Here is a 19,569-nt window from a genome sequence, read left to right as displayed (position 1 = left end):
TGCGCGCAGAGAGGAAGGGCGGCTGAGAGCCTGGCTGACTTTCTCTGGCGGAAGGGGGAAGGAGGCCTCCGACCGCACTGAACCCCAGTTCTGACTGCACTGAACCCCAGTTCCGGGCGAACCCCTGGGGACCCACGCTCTTACGGGGGGAGTCTGGACTCTCGGGCGGAGACTCGAGCTGGGAGAGGCAGAAGTCTGAAGGCGCACGCGGGCCAGTGCGCACAAAGGCTGCGGAGGTTGCCACAGGCTTTCCCTAGTGGAAGGGAGTCAGAGGCTCCTGACGGCACTGAGCCCCAGTTATGACTGCAGTGAACCCCAGTTCCAGGCGAGCCCCTGGGGACCCACGCTCTTGTGGGGGGAGTCTGGACTCTCAGGCGGAGACTCGAGCTGGGGAAGGCGGAGGACTGAAAGCACACATGCGCGCAAGGGCAAGGCTGACAGGAAGCCAAGACTGAGACTCCACCCCATCCAAGCTGAGCACAGAGCCTATTGCAATTTGGCAAGTCTAATCCTATAAGGCTGTCTTCCAGCACCGAACTTCTCCCAGCATAGACACAGCTGATCCTTACAGCCAACTAGCCTGGAGGTCAATTCCTCCCAGTGATACCAACAACAATAAAGACTTAATTACAACAAGGCTGTACACACAGTCCACAAAGGGGTGCACCAAAAGTGTCCACCTCAGGTTAACTGGGGAAGCAGACCCACTGGGCCTTATTGGAAACCTAGCACAAATATCTACCTTACCAACTCAGGGAATCAGTGAAAATGCGGGGTCAAAGAATCAGATCACAAACGAAAGAAATGGAGGAAAACAAACGACTGGATATAGAATTCAAAACCACGGTTATAAGACTTTTTAAGAATATCCTAGAAAAGGCCGATAAATATAACGAGACCCTCGAAGATATGAAAAAGGACCAACTAGAAATTAAACATACACTGACTGAAATAAAAAATATTATACAGAGACCCAGAAACAGAATAGAGGAACACAAGAATCAAGTCAAAGAATTGAAATACAAAGAAGCAAAAAACACTCAACCAAAAAAGCAAAAAGCAAAAAAAAAAATCCAAAAAGTTGAAGATAATGTAAGAAGACTCTGGGACAACTTCAAGCGTACCAACATCAGAATTATGGGGGTGCCAGAAGAAGAGAGAGAGCAAGATACTGAAAACCTATTTGAAGAAATAATGACCGAAAACTTCCCCCACCTGGTGAAAGAAATAGACTTACAAGTCCAGGAAGCGCACAGAACCCCAAACAAAAGGAATCCAAAGAGGACCACACCAAGACACATCATAATTAAAATGCCAAGAGCAAAAGACAAAGAGAGAATATTAAAAGCAGCAAGAGAAAAACAGTTAATTACCTACAAGGGAGCACCCATACGACTGTCAGCTGACTTCTCAACAGAAACTATGCAGGCCAGACGGGAGTGGCAAGAAATTTTCAAAGTGATGAATAGCAAGAACCTACAACCAAGATTACTCTACCCAGCAAAGCTATCATTCAGAATTGAAGGGCAGATAAAGAGCTTCACAGATAAGAAAAAGCTGAAGGAGTTCATCACCACCAAACCAGTATTATATGAAATGCTGAAAGGTATTCTTAAAGAAGAGGAAGAAGAAAAAAGTAAAGAGAAAAATTATGAACAACAAATACATATCTATCAACAAGCGAACCTAAAAATCAAGTGAATTAAAAACCTGAGGAACAGAATAATCTGGTGAATATAATAGAATCAGGGGCATAGAAAGGGAGTGGACTGATAATTCTCAGGGGGAAAGGGGTATGGGGGGGTTCATGAAGAGAATGGACAAAAATCATACACCTATGGATGAGGACAGTGGGGGGGAGGTAAGGGCAGAAGGTGGGGTGGGAAATGGGTGGAGGGGAGCTATGGGGGGAAAAAGGAGAAATAATTGTAATAATCTGAATAAAGATTTATTTAAAAAATATATATAAAACAGCATCAATACCAAAAAAATGTTGTGGGTTTGATTCTCGGTCAGGGCACATACCTAGGTTGTGAGTTCAATCCCTAGTCAGAGAGTATATGAGAGGCAACCGATTGAATGAATGTTTCTCTCTCTCTCTCTCTCTCTCTCTCTCCTCTCTCTCTCTCTCTTGCTCTGTGTGTGTGTGTATGTGTGTGTGTGTGTGTGTGTCTCCCCCTTCCTCTCTCTAATATCAGTGAAAAATATCCTCGGGTGAGGGTTTAAAAAAAGAGAGAGAAAGAGATACATTGTTTGATGGGTACATGGAACCTCTTCTTACTATTTTTGCAATTTCTTATGTGCCTATAGTTATTTCCAAATAAAAATATTTCAAAAATCATCTAGAAAAAGATGCATAGTAAGTTGAATTGCTGTTTCATTTATGTCATTGATATAATCTTTTTACTGTTGTAACACTCAAAAACTTAATCATTTTAACCATTTTAAAGTGTACAATTCATGGTGAGCACACAATACAATATACAGGTGATGTATTATAGAATTGTACACCTGAAACCTATATAATTTTATTAGCCAATGTCACCCCAATAAATTCAATAAAAAAGAAAAATGAGCAAAATAGAAAAAAATAGCAAACTTCTGTCAGAATATTTTCTCTCATTCCTCTCCCTGTTAGCCAGCCTATTGGCTGTACATGCCCATTTAATCCATCAATGTGGTCAGTGGATTCCTCTCTAAGACCCTGCATCAGTATTAGTAAAAGTGTTTGGAACTCTTTGTGATGCCTGTGGAATTCAGACTGGAAAGAATCACAGTAGAGTGTTGGAGGTGGATAACGGGGTTCTGGAACTTTCTATTTACCTTCAAAGATGAAAACAGTGAAGAAGAAAAAAAAAAAGATGTAAACAGTAACCATTCAAGACTCCAGGAGACATCTCCTCCGGCATCCTGGGGGAGACCAAGTTCTCTTTAGGCAGGGCCACGCATGTGAGAAGGAAACTGGACCGGGAGCTAGAAGATGTAGGTGTCCCCAGTCAGCAACAATGAGCTGTGTGACATTGGCAGGAAAACTTGATCTTTACTTGGTCTTGGTTCCATCTTTTCTAAAATAAGAGGGAAGAGCCCAGCCAGTGTGGCTCAGTGGTTGAGCATCGACCTATGAACCAGGAGGTCACAGTTTGATTCCCAGTCAGAGCACATCCAGGTTGTGACTCAATCCCAAGTGTGGGACATGCAGGAGGCAGCTAATCAATGTTTCTCTCTTATTATTGCTGTTTCTATCTCTCTTTCTCTCTGAAATCAATAATTTTTTTTTTTTTTTTTTTTTACAGATGGGCTTATAATGTTTTTCTTCCACAACCTGCAACAGCTTCCTAACTGGTATATCTGCTTCCATTCTATCTGTTGCAGAGAGGAGAGAGAGAGCACTTACTTCTTTGTTTAGAAGTTTAAATATTTAGGTTTCTCGAGTTTGCAGTGGCCATGCCTATCCTGGCCAATTACCTGTTTCCAGGTGTGATTGACAGGCAAGCACTTCCCTTGTAACTCAGACCTTTACTGGGCATGCGTCTAAATTACTTTTGTTCAGTCCCTTCCCCCAACAATCAGCAGGGAACAGACTTGGAGAATGTTAAATGCAGCTTTATTGCAAAGCTGTATAAATGGCATGCCTATACTATTTGGTCTCCCCTTTCCTCCTTTCCTGTTAAATAAAAGCCAGATTATTACCATGGCATCATATCCATTCCTCACCCATTCTTCACCCAGTAACTGGCATGATCTTAAACTAATTTCCTACTTGGATCCTTAAAATGGCATCCCATTGCACCCAGAATAAAATTCAAAATCCTGCCCTGACCAGTGTAGCTCACTTGGTTGGGAGTCGTCCCGTGCACTGAAAAGTTGCCTGTTCAATTCCAGTCAGGGCACATGCCTGTGACTGCAGGCACGATCCCTGTCAGGGGTCGTGCAGGAGGCAGCTAGGTGATGTTTCATGTTTTGCTCTCAAATCAATGTTTCTCTCTCTCCCTCTCCCTTTCTCTCTCTCTCAAAAAAAAAAAATCAATAAAAAATATATTAAAAATCCTCACTCATCTCACACATTTCCAGCCATTCTGGCTTTTTTCTATTCCTAGAACTTTCCAAGTTTCATCTTGCCTCAGGATCTTTGCACTTGTAGTTGCTCTTCCTAGAACATACTACTCCCTCCCACTCCCACCCTCAGCACTTCACCTCCTTACTTCCTTCCCTTTCTTCAGGTCTCATGTTAATGTCACTCACTTGGGATTCCTTCTCCAACTCCTATATTATTGAAGTCCCTAAGAAGCTTTCCTAATTGGGCCCTGAGACATATTCACCATGGTATTCCCAAAACCCAGGGGAGACCTAGGAAATAGGAAGAGCTTGATACCATAAATACGTATTGAAGGAGTGAAAGAGTGAATCCTTTAGTCTAGCGCCCCACTGAGGATGGACGACTTTGAAGTAAAATGTGGATGTGCACAGAATGGGCACAGGTCAAAGAGGAGAGGACACTTTCTGCTAAGGTTATCCCTGGGCATCCACCTGAGAATAGATGCCTCTCTCATTTGGTGGTGGCAGCTTATGTGTGGAAAAGACCCAAGCTCTGGAGGCAGAAAGAACAGGCCTTGAATCCTAGCTTTGCCCCATTAACTAACCCTGCAACCTGCAGCAAAATCAATTCATTCTTTGCTTGCCCATCTATAAAACGCGGTTTGAAATAGCACCTACCTCCCAGGGTTGTTCTAATGATAGAATAGAACTAGAGCAGTTAGCATATGGCCAGTTTTCAAGTAATATGAGTTAGTCCTTTCCTTCTCCCCTTCCCTAACGTACTGCAGTCTGAGAGCAGAAGGGAGACTCTGGCACTGCTCAGCTTCTCCCGAGTCAGACTGCCACAAGGCACCCAGCTCCAGTGTCCTTCCTCCTGTCCCTGGAAGCCTTTCTAACCTAGCATGGCAGTCACTTTCTCCTACATACTCCCGCAGTCCCCTGAGCCACTTCTCATCAAAGCCCAGGTCTCACCTCACTGAAGTGATTTGAGCTGTACACTACCAGGAGACGTGCTCAGGAGAAACATTGGTGCTGTTCCAGTAAAATCAGCCTAAAGACCCTGGCTCCCAGAGTCTTTTGAGGTCCAGAAGAAATGGGTTGGAATCAGGTCCTGCCATTAATGAGCTGGGATTAAGGCAAGTTACCTAGCTTCTCCAGACCAGTTTCTCCATGAAATGCACATGGCACACCTACTTCCTATAGATTTTCAAACTTGTAACTTGAGAACCACATCTACAGGTTCTGATTCAAAAGGTCTGTGGTTGGACCCGACATTTTTCATTTCTAACCAGTTCCCAGATAATAATGAGGCTGCTGGATGGGGACACCTAGAAAACCACTGTTCTAGGAGGTTCCAAGTTGTTCCAAGAGTCTGATGTGAAACTCTTATCGCAATTCCTTGCAGAAGCTGGGCAAGCGAATGCTGCTACTGCTCTTTCTACCCCGCAGAGACCACCTCCGGGCACCCTGGTTCACAGAGGACCACCCTGACTGAGGGAGTATTTGCCCGTGGGCGACGTCCAGACAAAGCTGCCTGCAGCACCTATGGGCCGGAGGAGGGGAGGAGCGAGTGAAAACGCGGGGAAGGGGTGGGGCCAAGCGGGTGAGGGGTGGGGCCAAGCGTGCGCGCTGCTGCGCCTGCGTGCGGAGAGGGGGCGTGGCTCGAACTCTGGCCGGAAGCTGGAGGCTGCAGGGGCAGACCGGCTGGCATCTCCTTTCCGGCTGGTCCCCATGGAGGCGCTGGGGAAGCTGAAGCAGTTCGATGCCTACCCTAAGACTCTGGAGGACTTTCGGGTCAAGACCTGTGGGGGCGCCACGGGTAGGCGGTGGCGGGCCGGGGTCGCGGGGAGAGGGGTGTCCTGGAGTTTGGCCGGGCCTCCTACACTCAGTCGGCCTGTCAGGGGCTGAGGGAGCTGAACCGAGGCCGTTCTGACCCTCGCTCCCTGCCCTGCAGTGACCATTGTCAGTGGCCTTCTCATGCTGCTGCTGTTCCTGTCCGAGCTGCAGTATTACCTAACCACGGAGGTAAGGGGCGGGGCCTAGGACGTGCGCGGGTCTGGACTTTCTAGGAATCGGATCTTTAGGGATGGGAATGGGTGGGGAAGAGGCATGAGGCCAAATCTTACTGAGGCAGTGCCGCCCAGGTGCATCCTGAACTCTACGTGGACAAGTCACGGGGAGATAAACTGAAGATCAACATCGATGTGTTTTTTCCGCACATGCCTTGTGCCTGTAAGTACCTTCCCCTGGTGGGAATTGCTGCAAGTCCCAGGGTTCTCAGGTGGGCCTCCAGATTGACACCTCCCGCTTTAGACTTTGAACTGGACCCCAGGACAGCCTCCTTCCCTTAACCCACTGCTGCCTCAAGACAGGTCCAGCATCCCCCTACCCTCCAAAACCCAGATTCCCTTGCCCTGAGATCCTAGTACCTTACCTTGATTTACTGTTTCTAGATCTGAGCATTGATGCCATGGATGTAGCTGGCGAACAGCAGCTGGATGTGGAACACAACCTGTTCAAGCAACGGCTAGACAAGGATGGCATCCCCGTGAGCTCAGAGGCTGAGCGTCATGGTAACTGGGGGAGGGGGCCTGATTTCCCATCCCAGAGCTCAACATGCCTAAGCCCTGCGTTCTGACAAGTGGGCTGTGGCTGGCCCAGTGACCAGTGAAGCAACTATGACCCAGAGAAGTCAAATGGCTTGCCTAGGGTTCCCCAGCTATTAATCAGAGTGGGCAGAAATCCAGGCTTCTAGCCTCTGTGTGTGGAGTAGAGTATACTACCTGGCTGCCATTCTCAAAGGTCCCTAATTCTTGCATATCATGGTTTGAGTAACAGAAGTTTGAGGATGGGTCCTATTGCTGTTGCCTTGGCAAACTTTCTCTAGATGGACCCAAGATTCTCTGACTCTTTGCTTTCTCATCCTGTTGGCTAAGAGCCCTTAATGCTCTTCCCTTTTGGAATGTAGAGTGGCTTAAGGTTAAGAGTTTACATTCTTGAGTTAGATTACCTGAGTTCAGATAGAGATTTTTTCTCTTTCAGTCTGTGACCTCAGCTATAAAGAGGTGATAAACAATTGTACCCACCACATAGAATTATGGGATCAAATGAAGTAATATGTGTACAATGCCTAGTACAGAGTGGTGGTTCACTTTTAGTTTCTTTTTCTCTCTCTAGGCAGCCTCCCAATGCCTCCATTAACTCAGTTTTCCACCATACAAAACCCTACTCAAAGCTATGATTTTTCATACCTTAGGGATTGCTCTGTTGGTGAGCTTTATCATTCATGTATTCAATAGATACATGTTGAACACCAGTAAAATAAACAGGATTTGCTGTAGGATTGGATGTGGGTATAAGAGAGCACTCAGGGCTTTGATTCCAAGGCTTTTGCCTGAGCAAATGAGTGATCTGAGATAAGAATGACCAGAGAGTACCTGGCCGGTGTGGCTCAGTGATTGAATGTCAACCTATAAACCAGGGGGTTATGGTTCAATTCCCAGTCAGGGCTCATGCTCAGGTTGCGGGCTCAATCCCCAGTATGAGGAGTGCAGGAGGCAGTCGATCAATGATTCTCTCTCATCATTGATGTTTCTATCTCTCCCTCTCTGAAATCAATACAGATATATTTTTTAAAAAGAATAACCAGAGAGGAAAAAGAGGATTTTTTTGTATGTGTGTGGGAAAGGGGGGATAATATTATACATCCACTACTGTGTAACAAATTACCCCGAAAGTTAGTGGCTTAGTAGAACAAACATTTGTTTTCAGTTCTGTGGGTCAGGAATTCAAGAGTGATTGGGGGCCCTAACCGGTTTGGCTCAGTGGATAGAGCGTCAGCCTGCAGACTGAAGGGTCCCAGGTTCGATTCCGGTCAAAGGCATGTACCTTGGTTGCGGGCACATCCCCAGTAGGAGGTGTGCAGGAGGCAGCTGATCGATGTTTCTCTCTCATTGATGTTTCTAACTTTCTATCCCTCTCCCTTCCTCTGTAAAAAATCAATAAAATATATTTTTTTTAAAAAAAAGAGTGATTGGGAGATTCTGGCTTAGGGTTTTATGAGATTGCAATGAAGCTGTTAGCTGGGGCTACAGTCATTTGAAGGCCTGACTGGGGCAGAGGATCTGCATCTAAAAGGGCCCATACAGCCCTAGCTGGTTTGGCTCAGTGGATAGAGTGTTGGCCTGCGGACTGAAGGGTCCCGGGTTCGATTCCAGTAAAGGGCACATGCCTGGGTTGCGGGCTCGATCCCCAGTGGGGGGCGTGCAGGAGGTAGCTGATCAATGATTCTCTTTCATCATTGATATTTCTATCTCTCTCTCCCTTCTCCCTTCCTCTCTGAAATCAATAAAAATATAAAAAACAAATAAATAAATACATAAAAAATAAAAATAAAAGGGCCCATACAAATGGCTGTTGACTAGATGCCTCAGTGCCTTCACCACATGTGCCTCTCAGTAGGGCTGCTGAGTATCCTCACAGCTTGGCAACTGGCTTCCCCCTGTGTAAGGAGATCTAGGAGAGGTGAAAACCACAACTTCTTTTATGGCCTAGCTTCAAAAGTTGCACACCATTATTCTGCAGTATACTGGTGGTTACACAGGTCAGCCCTATTCATTGTGGAAGAGGAATACATAATGGTGTTAAGCACCTTTTCATGTACCTGTTGGCCATTTGTATATCTTTTGAAAAATGTCTGTTCAGGTCCTTTGCCCGTTTTTAATTGGATTATTTGGGTGGGTGTGTTTTTTGGGTGTGTTTTTTTTTTGCTGTTGAGTTATGGGAGTTCCTTATATAGTTGGGATATTAACCCCTTATTAGATATATCCTTGCAAGTATTTTCTCCCATGCTGTAAGTTGCCTTTTCATTTTAATTGTTTGTTTTGCTATGCAGAAGCTTTTTATTTTGATGTAGTCCCACTTGTTTATTTTTGCTTTTGTTGCCTGTGCTTTTGGTCAAATTAAAAAAATGATTGCCAAGACCAATGTCAAGGAGCTTTTCTCCTATGTTCTCTTCTGGGAGTTTGATGGTATCACGTCTTACATTTAATCCATTTTTAGTTAGTTTTTATGAGTGGTTTTTATAATTAGGGGTCCAGTTTTATTTTTTCCATGTGAATATCCAGTTTTCCCAGCACCATTTATTGAAGAGGATGTCCTTTCCCCATTTTGTACCTTGGAACTTAAGTAGGGAAGTAAGGACACGAAGGAGTGGTAGTGTCAGAGGTGTCAAAGAATTGGTGGATTCTGCTTACCAGGGGTAGTGAACTGGGAAAATAAGGATAAGTACTTGAATACTTGACATTGCATTTTTGAAAGTTTGTGTAATTGCTAATGATAAGGTCTAGGTGTAAGCATGGAAATGGATAGCTGAGGTGAGATGACAAAATAAGAAGAGTATTGGAGGACAGGTGGTCAGGTTATTGAATATTGAAATTGCCAATTATAATGGGGTAGTTAAAGAGTCGGAGCCAGTGCAGAGACAGAGGTCTGAGCACCATGGTGAAGTGGTTAAGGACATACACTTTGGAATTGGAGCTGAAATCTGCAAAGTCAGTTCTCATCTCTGAGCCTCAGCATCTTCTCCAGTATAATGGGGATAATAACCTCACCTTCATAGAGTTATTGTGAAGATGAAGTGAGATGATACATATAAAGTACGATGACCTGGAGCTGACATTTAGTATTTACCATTATTGTTTTATTACTATTGCTATTTTTAGAAGAAATAATACATGTGTAGAAGTGCTTAGTGCCTGACACATAGTATACGCTATGTAAATATTAGCTATTATCATAACTTTTTTTTTTTAATATATTTTATTGATTTTTTACAGAGAGGAAGGAAGAGGGATAGAGAGTTAGAAACATCGATGAGAGAGAAACAAACATCGATGAGAGAGAAACATCGATCAGCTGCCTCTTGCACACCTCCTACTGGGGATGTGCCCACAACCAAGTTACATGCCCTTGACCGGAATCGAACCTGGGACCTTTCAGTCCGCAGGCTGACGCTCTATCCACTGAGCCAAACCGGTTTTGGCTATTATCATAACTTTTATTATTCCCAAGTCACAGGCCGAAGGGCCCGTGCAGGGCTTGGGAGTAGATTTCACTGTATCTGCCCCCAACTAATGCCTGCCTCTGCTCTCTCCTTAGAACTTGGGAAAGTTGAGATGAAGGTGTTTGACCCTGACTCCCTGGACCCTCACCGCTGTGAGAGCTGCTATGGTGCTGAGACCGAAGACATCAAGTGAGCCAGACCCTGGTGGGAAGGGAAGGGAGGGGAGCAGGGCTGTTTGTCAGCCTTCCTCAGCCTCAGTCTGACTCTTTGAAAGTTGGACCAAGAATTTAGAGGGGATGGGGTGTATGCCTCAGTAACAGATCCTGGTGTGAGTGCCAGGCCCTGCCTGCAGACCTGGGGAAGAGGCTGAAATGGTCCTTGCTCTGGTTCAGAGGTGCTCTCCAGAGTCCAACTGCCTGGTTCCACCCATGTGTCCTTGGGCCTAGCCACATAACCTCTCTTGTGAATGGGGATGATCATAACACCTTTCTCACAAGAGTTACCTCTGGATTAAATATGTGTACCGGGTATACTCTTTGTAAAGCACTGAGACGGAAGGCTTAGTTCAGATTATTAAGCCCTTGATATATAGCAACTGCTATTATGTTTCCCAGCTCCTGACCTCTGCGAGGCTCATTCAGATGGTCTGCGGTGGGTCCTGGGGATATGTTTTGTTTTGTTTTTTAATTTTTATTGTAATAAAACATATATGCCATAAATGTTACCATTCTAACCATTTTCAAATGTGTAATTTAGTGGCATTAACTACATTCATAGCATTGTGCAATCATCACCACTATCTGTTCCAAAACCTTTCATCACCCCAAACAGAATGGGAATATGTTTGTGTATGTGTGTGTGTGTGTATGTTTAATATACTTTTATTGATTTCAGAGAGAGGAAGGAAGAGGTAGAAACATAATTGAGGAGAGAGAATCATTGATTGGTTGCCTCCTGCACCCCCTCACCCCCCACTCAGAATCAAAGCCACAACCCAGGCATGTACCCTGACTGGGAATCAAACCGTGACCTCCTGGTTCATGGGTTGACGCTCAACCACTGAGCAACACTAGCTGGGCAGGAATATGTATTTTTAACATTTCTGCTGCCACTGAGGAAACACACTTTGAGAACATTTGATGGTCAGGGATGAGGCTAGCAGAGGCTCCATTAGCAGGCAGAACTGCTCAGGCTTTATTTCCCAAGGTGCCAGCACTGTTTTTGTGCTTTTCTGACACTCTCAACCCGTTCCTCCTCTCCTACAGGTGCTGTAATACCTGCGAGGATGTGCGGGAAGCATATCGCCGTAGAGGCTGGGCCTTTAAGAACCCAGACACTATTGAGCAGTGTCGGCGAGAGGGCTTCAGCCAGAAGATGCAGGAGCAGAAGAATGAAGGCTGCCAGGTGTACGGCTTCCTGGAAGTCAACAAGGTAGAGGAGGGACTGAGGCGACGCAGGGCCAGTTGGGCCCCACTCCACTGTGAATCTCAGGCCTGCTTAGGCCCTCAGGGGACAAAGGGAAGAGAGGAAACAGGTGGAGAATGAGCGGGAATATCCCCTACAGGTGGCTGGAAACTTCCACTTTGCTCCCGGGAAGAGCTTCCAGCAGTCCCATGTGCATGGTGAGTGATCCTCCATCAGCCGGCGAGGCTTAGTCCCTGGACACCTTGGCGGGTTTGAGTGCCCCTTCACCTCCCGATGTTCTTTTGTCTTTGGCCCAGAAAAGATCCTCATATCAGGGTGGCAGATTGGTACAGCAGTTAAGAGCACAGCTGAGGAGCCAGACTCCTGGGTTCAGATTTCAGTTTCAGACTTTAGTGGCTGTATGACACTTTGAGAAAGTTTCTTAACTTTTTAAACAATTTCCTACTTTACAAAATGGTGATGACAGCACTTATCTCCTAGGGCAGTGGTTGGCAAACTGCGGCTCACGAGCCACATGCGGCTCTTTGGCCCCTTGAGTGTGGCTCTTCCACAAAATACCACAGCCTGGGCGAGTCTATTTTGAAGAAGTGGCATTAGAAGAAGTTTAAGTTTAAAAAATTTGACTCTCAAAAGAAATTTCAATCGTTGTACTGTTGATATTTGGCTCTGCTGACTAATGAGTTTGCCGACCACTGTCCTAGGGTATGTGTGAAGCTTAAAAACTATAGCATAGAGCCTGGCTTATGGTAGGCACTTGTTTAAAAGGTAGCACCCAGTCTCAGATGACCTGCATGTGAGGCTTTGAGGGAAACAGAGTTGGGTTGGAACACAGGTCTTGCCACTCCCAAGCTATGTCATATTTGGGAAGTAGTGAGCCCTACTCAGTTTATCCTTCTATAAAGTGGGGCTGACGATACTAGTACTTACCTCACAAGGTTGTTCACAGGCATGAATAAATGAAACTTAAGCTCATTCATTCATTCATGCACTAGGTATTTATTAATCACCTACTATGTACTATATGCTAGTATAAGTGCTAAGGATACAGCAGTGAACAAAACAAAGTCTCTGCCCTTAGAACATTCTAGTAAAAAACAGACAATAAACAAGTATGTGAAATATATAGTATATTAGATGCTATTAAGTAATATGGACCAAAAAAGGCAAGATCGGTGATAGGGATTGGGGGCTTGGGTGAGACAACATGTGTGTTCTATTTTATATGGGGTGACCAGGGAAAGACTGACAGGGCAGTATTTGAGCTGACCCTATGGGTGTCTTGGGGAAAGTGCCTCAAGCAGAGAGCATAGCAAATGCAAATCCCTAAGGTAAGAATGTGCTGATGAGTTCAAGGTCCAATAAGAAAGTTAGGATGGCTGCAGCAGAGTGAGCAGAACTGCACAGTTAGAAAGAAGGTGAGATCCCTAGCTGGTTTGGCTCAGTGGATAGAGCGTCGGCCTGTGGACTGAAGGGTCCCTGGTTCGATTCTGGTCAAGGGCACATGCCCGGGTTGCGGGCTTGATCCCCAGTAAGGGGCGTGTAGGAAGCAGCCGATCAATGATTCTCTCTCATCATTGATGTTTCTATCTCCCTCTCTCTCTCCCTTCCTCTCTGAAATCAATAAAAAATGTTAAAAAAAAAAGAAGGTGAGAGCCCTGGCTGGTGTGGCTCAGTTGGTTGAGCATTGTCCATGCACTAAAGGGTCACCGGTTTGATTCCCGGTCAGGGCACATGCCCAGGTTGTGGGCTCAATCTCCAGTAGGAGGCATGCAGGAGGTTGCCTGTCGATGTTCAAATCAATGTTTCTCTCTCTAAAAATCAATAAAAAGGAAGAAAGAAGGTGAGAGAGGTAAGGAGGCCATGTCATGTAGGGCTTGGAGGGGCATTGTACGGCCTTGGGCTTTTATTCTGTGAGATGGGAAGCCCTTGCAGGGCTCTGAAGAAGTGGTATATGATCTGACTTAACTTTGGAAAGGCGGGCAGCACTCTGCTCTGTGGAGAAGACTGTAGGGGGAAGGACAGAACCAAAGAGGCCAGTTTGGAGGTTTTTGCAGTGACCAGTCCAGGCACAAGGTGATGGGGCGGGGCCAGAGTGGTGGTGATAGGATGGTGAGAAGTGACTGCATATATCTTGAAGGTAGAGCTGAGAGGTGTTGCTGAAGAATGTGAAGGGTAAGAGAAAGAGGAGTTAAGGTTTTATACCTGAGTAGCGAGAGAGATAAAGTTGCATTTAGTGAGAGGGGGAAGATTCAGAGGAACAGGGTTAGATGGTTGGAGGTGGGGAATATAAAGCAGGTGTTCAGCTTTTGACAGGTTCAGAGCAATGGCATTTAGACATCCAGAATGTCTAGTATGCAGTTGGCTATTCAAGTCTAGAGTTCAGGAGAGAGATCTGGGGATACAAAGGTTAGAGTCATCAGCGTATTTAAACCCATGGGACTGGATGAAATTGCCCTGGCAGTGAGGATAGATGGAGAAGAGGAGAGCTCAAAGAACTGAGTGCTGGGCTTCCAACATGAGAGGACAAGGGCATCAGGAGGAAGCAGCAGAGGAGATTAGTCAGACACACCAGTGAGGTGAGAATGCAAACCAAGGGAGTGGTGTCCTGAAGGCCAAGGGATGGCAGTGTTTCCAGAACAGTATCATGGTCAGAGCTTCTGGATGTCAGTAATAATTGCCCGTGGATATACATGGCGTGGTTATCGACCCTGACAGAGCAGTTTGGGCGGAGTGATAGGGAGCACCCAGAGGAAGAAATGGGCAAGAAGTTGGAGCCAGTGAGTGTATGCAACTCCTTCATGAAGTTGGCTGTAATGGGAGAGAGAAGGCTACAGCTGGAGGGAAATGTGGAGTCAAAGGAGGGCTTTGTAAGATGTGTGATGTGTTAATCTGCTGTCGGATTAAAGAGAGACAAAGTGATGCTTCAGAGATGAAAGTTATTGCAGTGAGGACCTTAAGAAGGAAAAAGAAGACAGAATCTAGTGCCTCTGAAGTATAGGAAGCTAAAACTTGGCACCAGGAGGAAAGGCAGACTACTTAGGTAAAGGTAGATTGGCAGCTGTGTGATATGGAATCACCAAGAACTGTAACAGATCCATGTGGGAGAGATCTCTGTGATAGCCAGTGGCTAGGACCTGGGAGGACTGACCTGGGGTTCTGGGTGGAGCTCTAAGTAAGTAAAACAAGTAGCGCTAGTTGGTAGAATAGTTTGCCATGAGCTGCAAAGCTGGAGATTTTTAGGGGAGATTGAGGGACAGTGATCTGAACCTAAGTGGCATTTAGGAGCAAGGAGGACCTCTCTAGACCAAGGAGAAGGATGGGTATGGGAAATAGTCACCACTTCGGGGCGAGGGGCACAAGGGAAATAGTACTTTCAAGGAAGTGCCCAGCTGTAGTTGGAACAAGAAGGTTTGGGGAATGTTTGGAGGTTGAAGATGTAGAGGTTTTGCTGATGAGTAATAGGGCCCGTAAAAGGTCTAGGAGGAATGGGAGTCAGGATCATATTAGGTGACAGGAGTCTAGTAGGTGAGAGATAACCTGACGGTCCTGAGCTGCCCATGACTAAGGTGAGCAGGAGTAATGGGCCCAATGGAGATAGCTCTGCTGGCTTTTCAGGCAGTTTGTGGGTGTGAGGCCAAGTGTTGGGGAGGGACAGGTAGGTGGGTATGGAGCCCCCTCTACTATGGAAGGGGCTGAGGAAGGGTGGACTTATTGGAATTGTGGAAGTCAGCAAGCTATTGGCAGAGGACCTGAGCACATGCAGTAGGAGATGGTGCTGAAGGTGGCAGTAGCATCTCTGCTTCTCAGCCTGGGCTATTGTCAAGAGTCAGGGAGCCCAGGACGAAGGGTGTTCTGTACCCCAGAAGGAGGTTCAAAGCAGGAAGCTACAGTAGCCCAAGGCCAAAAATCTAGCTCAATTGAAGGTCAAGGACCTAGTTCTGACATCCTTTTTGACTTGGGTGGGTGAGGAGGAGAGATTGTAAAGTTTACCAGTACTTTTCCATCTTAGATCATACCTGGTCCTCAGGACAGACCTTTGCAGAAGTTACTGATGCCCTGAGAGGGCAAGTGATTTGACCAACATCACACAACTAGAAAAGTGGCTCGGCTCTAGGTCTTTTGTTTTTCTTAGGCCACCATACTTCTGCCCCCAGCCCTCCTTGCACTCTTTTCTGCCCCAGGAAGGGCTCCTTTAGACCAGGAGGAGGCTTATTAGCTGAGTCCAGACCCTGCTGCTGAGGCAAAAACATTCCAGTCTTCCCTTCTACTACATATCTTCTTGCTCCATAGTCCTCATTGTAAAGCTCTGAATTTTCTTTCTCTTCCTCCCTTCTCTCCCCTTCTCGCCCCCATGCTGCAGTCCATGCTGTGGAGAGTAAGTGGCCCTGACCCTGGGGAAGCCAAGCCCCCACGTCTGGGGTAGCCTACCCACCCAGGATGGGGGGAGGTTTGGATGGGCCTGGGATTGGGGCCTTGTCTGGCCTGGCTGCTGGATGACTATCAAAAGCACTGGGATATATTTTTGAGTTGGGGTTCCTTGCAGCAGGAGGAATCAGGGTCAGAGGGAAGGAAGAACTTATTCTGGAACTTATGGTACAGGGTACCATAGGATTTCCTTCGGGGAGCTCTGAGGGTAAGGGCAGAGGCATCAGGGAAAGAGCTTGGGCAGCATTCTCAGGTCCCACCTCACTTTGGGATTCAGTGATTGGCCATCATGAGAGAGCAAAGTTGGTGGTGCCTGTTTCCTGAGACGCAAGCAGGACCTTGGTGGGAGTGAAGTCCTAGAGTGATGCCCATAAAGGGCTCCCTACATATATCAGGGAAGAACTGGGATCTGTGTTCTTAAGACCCCCCAAGGAGGGCATGGCCTCTCCCACAGGCCCAAGGCAGGCCCTTTCCGGCTGCCCTCAAGTAAGGCCAGGCTGGGAGGGAAGGGGGAATGAGGGGTCAAAGAAGAGCTGGGTGGGTCATACTCCAGAGGGAAGAGCGAGGAGGCCTGAGCGAGGACTCTGAGGGAGCCAGGTGGCCAGTCCTGCTCCACCAGGTGACACTTTCCCCCTTCTCTTCTAGTCCACGACTTGCAGAGCTTCGGCCTTGACAACGTATGTACCAGGTGGAAATAATAGAGGGAGGATGGTGTGGGAGATGGTTGCTGCCTTAATTTCTCTTAGGGACCTCCTGGGTTGGGGGAGCAGATAAAAAAATATATACCACATTCTGATAGGGGATTTAGATTGAAGGTTGAATAACTGGGAGTGACTTTTGAACTGAGATCTGTGCAGGCTGGGGTTGGACAAGAGCATCCCGGTCAAGGTCAGAAGGGACGTGGCACTTCTCATGAACCACAAGGGCCAGAGCCATTGTGGATGGATGAGGCTGGAGACGTTGGTGGACACCAGTCCACAGGATTCAGGGGCCATGCTGAAGAGTCTGGTCTTTGTCCTCAGGCAGTGGGAGGCTGTTCGCCTGCCTTAACTAGGGTCATGACATAATCAGATTGGCAAATTTTTTAAGATCCCTCTAGTGGCTGAGTTTGATATAGACTAGAACAGGACAGGAGTGGGAGCTGGGGACCCTCCAGTCTAGGTTTCCTTGGCTTAAAACCTCAGGGAAAGCTAGCACCTGCCACTAAGGGCCCTTGCCCGTCTGTGTTTGCCTAATGTGTATGGATTCAACCGGAACTCAAACTTTGGAACCCCAGCAGCCCACAGACTCTGTGAAGGTGGAGTTCCTAAGTGGGGAGTGGGGTGTCTGTCTCAGATTCTCTAACAGGGCCCCTCCTTCCCACCCCCATCTCCACACATCTACTCCCCAGACCCAGGTGTGCCTGGCTTCTACTGTCCTGCAGAGCTTTTGATGGGGTGGGGTCTGCTGAGGCCTCTAGTGCTCTGAGTCCCAGGTGTTGCTTACAGATCAACATGACCCACTATATCCGGCACCTGTCATTTGGGGAGGACTACCCAGGCATTGTGAACCCCCTGGACCGCACCAACGTCACTGCACTTCAAGGTACCAGCCTGGCAGGTCACCCCCAGCTCCCAAAGCCCTGCCCGACACCCATGCCCAGTGCTCTCTTCTCCCTGCAGCCTCCATGATGTTCCAGTACTTTGTGAAGGTGGTACCCACGGTATACATGAAGCTAGATGGGCAGGTAAGTCTGCAGGAGCTCAGATAGCAGAGGCCCTCTCGGTGTCAAGCACTGGAGTCCCTTCAGCCTGGGAAGTGAAGTGCTGCTCTTATTCCCATATGGTGGGTGACAAGCCAAGGCTCAGAGAGTGTAGGTGATGTGTCCACCAAGGCCCGGGCTGTCACGTTTGAAAGGACTTGCTCAGGCTGCATCCATCTGTTCCTCCAGTGCCCACTGTCTGCCTCACTGTACCCCATGGTCTGCCCTGGGCTGGGGGCTAACCTTTCCTGGGCCCCCTGCTTCCCTTTCTGCTGTGGCCTGTGGAACAGCACCTCAGCAGACTGGTAGAATGCATGGGACTGAGTTTGCAGAGGAGTCAGGCCCAGCCTTGCCAGGTGCTCATGGTGCGGCCTTGAAGAGTTGCTTCTCATCCATGGATCCCCATTGCAAGGATCCACCAAATGTAGCTGGGATTGGTAAACTCTAAAGAGCTGGTGACCAGCGGAGAAGCTGGGATTGTTAAGCTGGAAGAGGGCATCTGGGTGGTCCCCAGGCCTTGCCATATTCGTTACCAACATGGCACCTTGTTTTCTCCTCCACAACTCTCAAGGTGCTACAAGACACAGGGCAGGAACAGGGGGAGGGTGGAGGGGGTTGGGAGTCAGGTTGTAGACCTGGCCCTGTTTCAGCTCCCCTCCCGTCCCAGGTGCTGAGGACAAATCAGTTCTCTGTGACTAGACATGAGAAGGTCGCCAATGGGCTGCTGGGTGACCAGGGGCTTCCCGGAGTCTTCGTGCTCTACGAGCTCTCGCCCATGATGGTGAAGCTGACAGAGAAGCACAGGTGAGGGTGGGGAAAAGGGAGGATACTAGGCCTGGTGGCAGTAGGGGTGCCTGCTGATCCCCCCACTCCTCTGCCAGGTCCTTCACGCACTTCCTCACGGGCGTGTGTGCTATCATCGGGGGCATGTTCACAGGTTAGTAGCTCTAGGGTGTCTGTTTGGGGTTGGGGTGTGGTGGGGAGTGTAAAGTCTGGGTTCCCCACAGATTTTGGTTGGGGGAGAAGGGGCACCTCAATGCCAAGGGGAGATGCTGACCTGGTGAGTAAGGCTCTGGCGGTCAAGCCAAGGGCCCACCTGAGCCAGTGCCAGCCCTTGTCTCTCTCCCCAGTGGCTGGACTCATCGATTCACTCATCTACCACTCAGCACGAGCCATCCAGAAGAAAATTGATCTAGGGAAGACAACATAGTTGTCCTCTTCCCCCTTGCTGTCCCCCCTTTCTCCTGTTCTCTGGTTTTGTGGTCATTTTCCCAAGCCCCCCCCCCCACACACACACACACACTTCCTGTTCCCCTCCCAGAGAGTCCTGCTCAGCCCCAGGTTGATAAATCTATTGGTTGTGATAGTACTCACTAGTCTCTGTGTGGTTCTTGGGTCTGGTCAGAACCTGGGGACAACTGCTCATCACAGCCACTTGTTGAAGGCAATTAGGACTGACAGATCAGGCCAGATACCCTCTGGGAGCCCCATGTGGACATTTCCTGGTGTATAGGGCTTTGTTCAAATTAGACCAGTGGTCGGCAAACTGCGGCTTGCGAGCCACATGCGGCTCTTTGGCCCCTTGTGTGTGGCTCTTCCACAAAATACCACGGCCTGGGCGAGTCTATTTTGAAGAAGTGGCGTTAGAAGAAGTTTAAAAAATTTGGCTCTCAAAAGAAATTTCAATCGTTGTACTGTTGATATTTGGCTCTGTTGACTAATGAGTTTGCCGACCACTGAACTAGACTGATGCTGGCCACACAGCCCTCTCCTCGGTCTCCTCCACTGTGCTCTTCGGGCCTTCTGGTTTCAGCCTCAGGGCTGAGACAGGCCTTTGTAGGATGAGTTTCCTGGAGCCACCACGGCTCCCAAGTTCATG

The 19,569-nt window shown here is 47.6% G+C and overlaps 1 protein-coding gene across 2 annotated transcripts; it reads left to right on the top strand.

The window, feature by feature from the left end:
* The first annotated feature begins 5,683 nt into the window (after nucleotides 1-5,683).
* Nucleotides 5,684-19,059, top strand: ERGIC3 (ERGIC and golgi 3). 2 transcript variants are annotated; one of them, XM_080683873.1, is made up of 14 exons: nucleotides 5,686-5,854; nucleotides 5,990-6,060; nucleotides 6,180-6,267; nucleotides 6,489-6,608; nucleotides 10,195-10,288; nucleotides 11,365-11,530; nucleotides 11,664-11,721; nucleotides 15,885-15,899; nucleotides 16,595-16,626; nucleotides 17,437-17,533; nucleotides 17,611-17,675; nucleotides 18,358-18,494; nucleotides 18,572-18,627; nucleotides 18,821-19,059. In XM_080683873.1, the coding sequence occupies exons 1-14, from the start codon at nucleotides 5,767-5,769 to the stop codon at nucleotides 18,898-18,900; spliced, it is 1,167 nt and encodes a 388-aa protein (XP_080539999.1). In that variant the 5' UTR covers nucleotides 5,686-5,766; the 3' UTR covers nucleotides 18,901-19,059. The 2 variants fall into 2 exon arrangements, with proteins under 2 accessions (XP_080540000.1, XP_080539999.1); XM_080683874.1 differs by lacking the exon at nucleotides 15,885-15,899 and having other exon boundaries at nucleotides 5,684-5,854.
* Nucleotides 19,060-19,569: the final 510 nt, after the last annotated feature.

The sequence above is a fragment of the Plecotus auritus genome, assembly GCF_963455305.1.
Source record: "Plecotus auritus genome assembly, chromosome: 8".
Lineage (NCBI taxonomy): Eukaryota > Metazoa > Chordata > Mammalia > Chiroptera > Vespertilionidae > Plecotus > Plecotus auritus.
Note: the sequence above shows the minus strand (reverse complement) of the source record. Positions and strands in the feature narration are given on the sequence as shown.

Coding starts and splice junctions, on each gene's coding strand:
- ERGIC3 (XM_080683873.1), top strand. CDS start 5,767: ATGGAGGCGCTGGGGAAGCTGAAGCAGTTCGATGCCTACCCTAAGACT. Junction 5,855..5,989: donor GACCTGTGGGGGCGCCACGG/GTAGGCGGTGGC, acceptor CCTGCCCTGCAG/TGACCATTGTCAGTGGCCTT. Junction 6,609..10,194: donor CTCAGAGGCTGAGCGTCATG/GTAACTGGGGGA, acceptor CTCTCTCCTTAG/AACTTGGGAAAGTTGAGATG.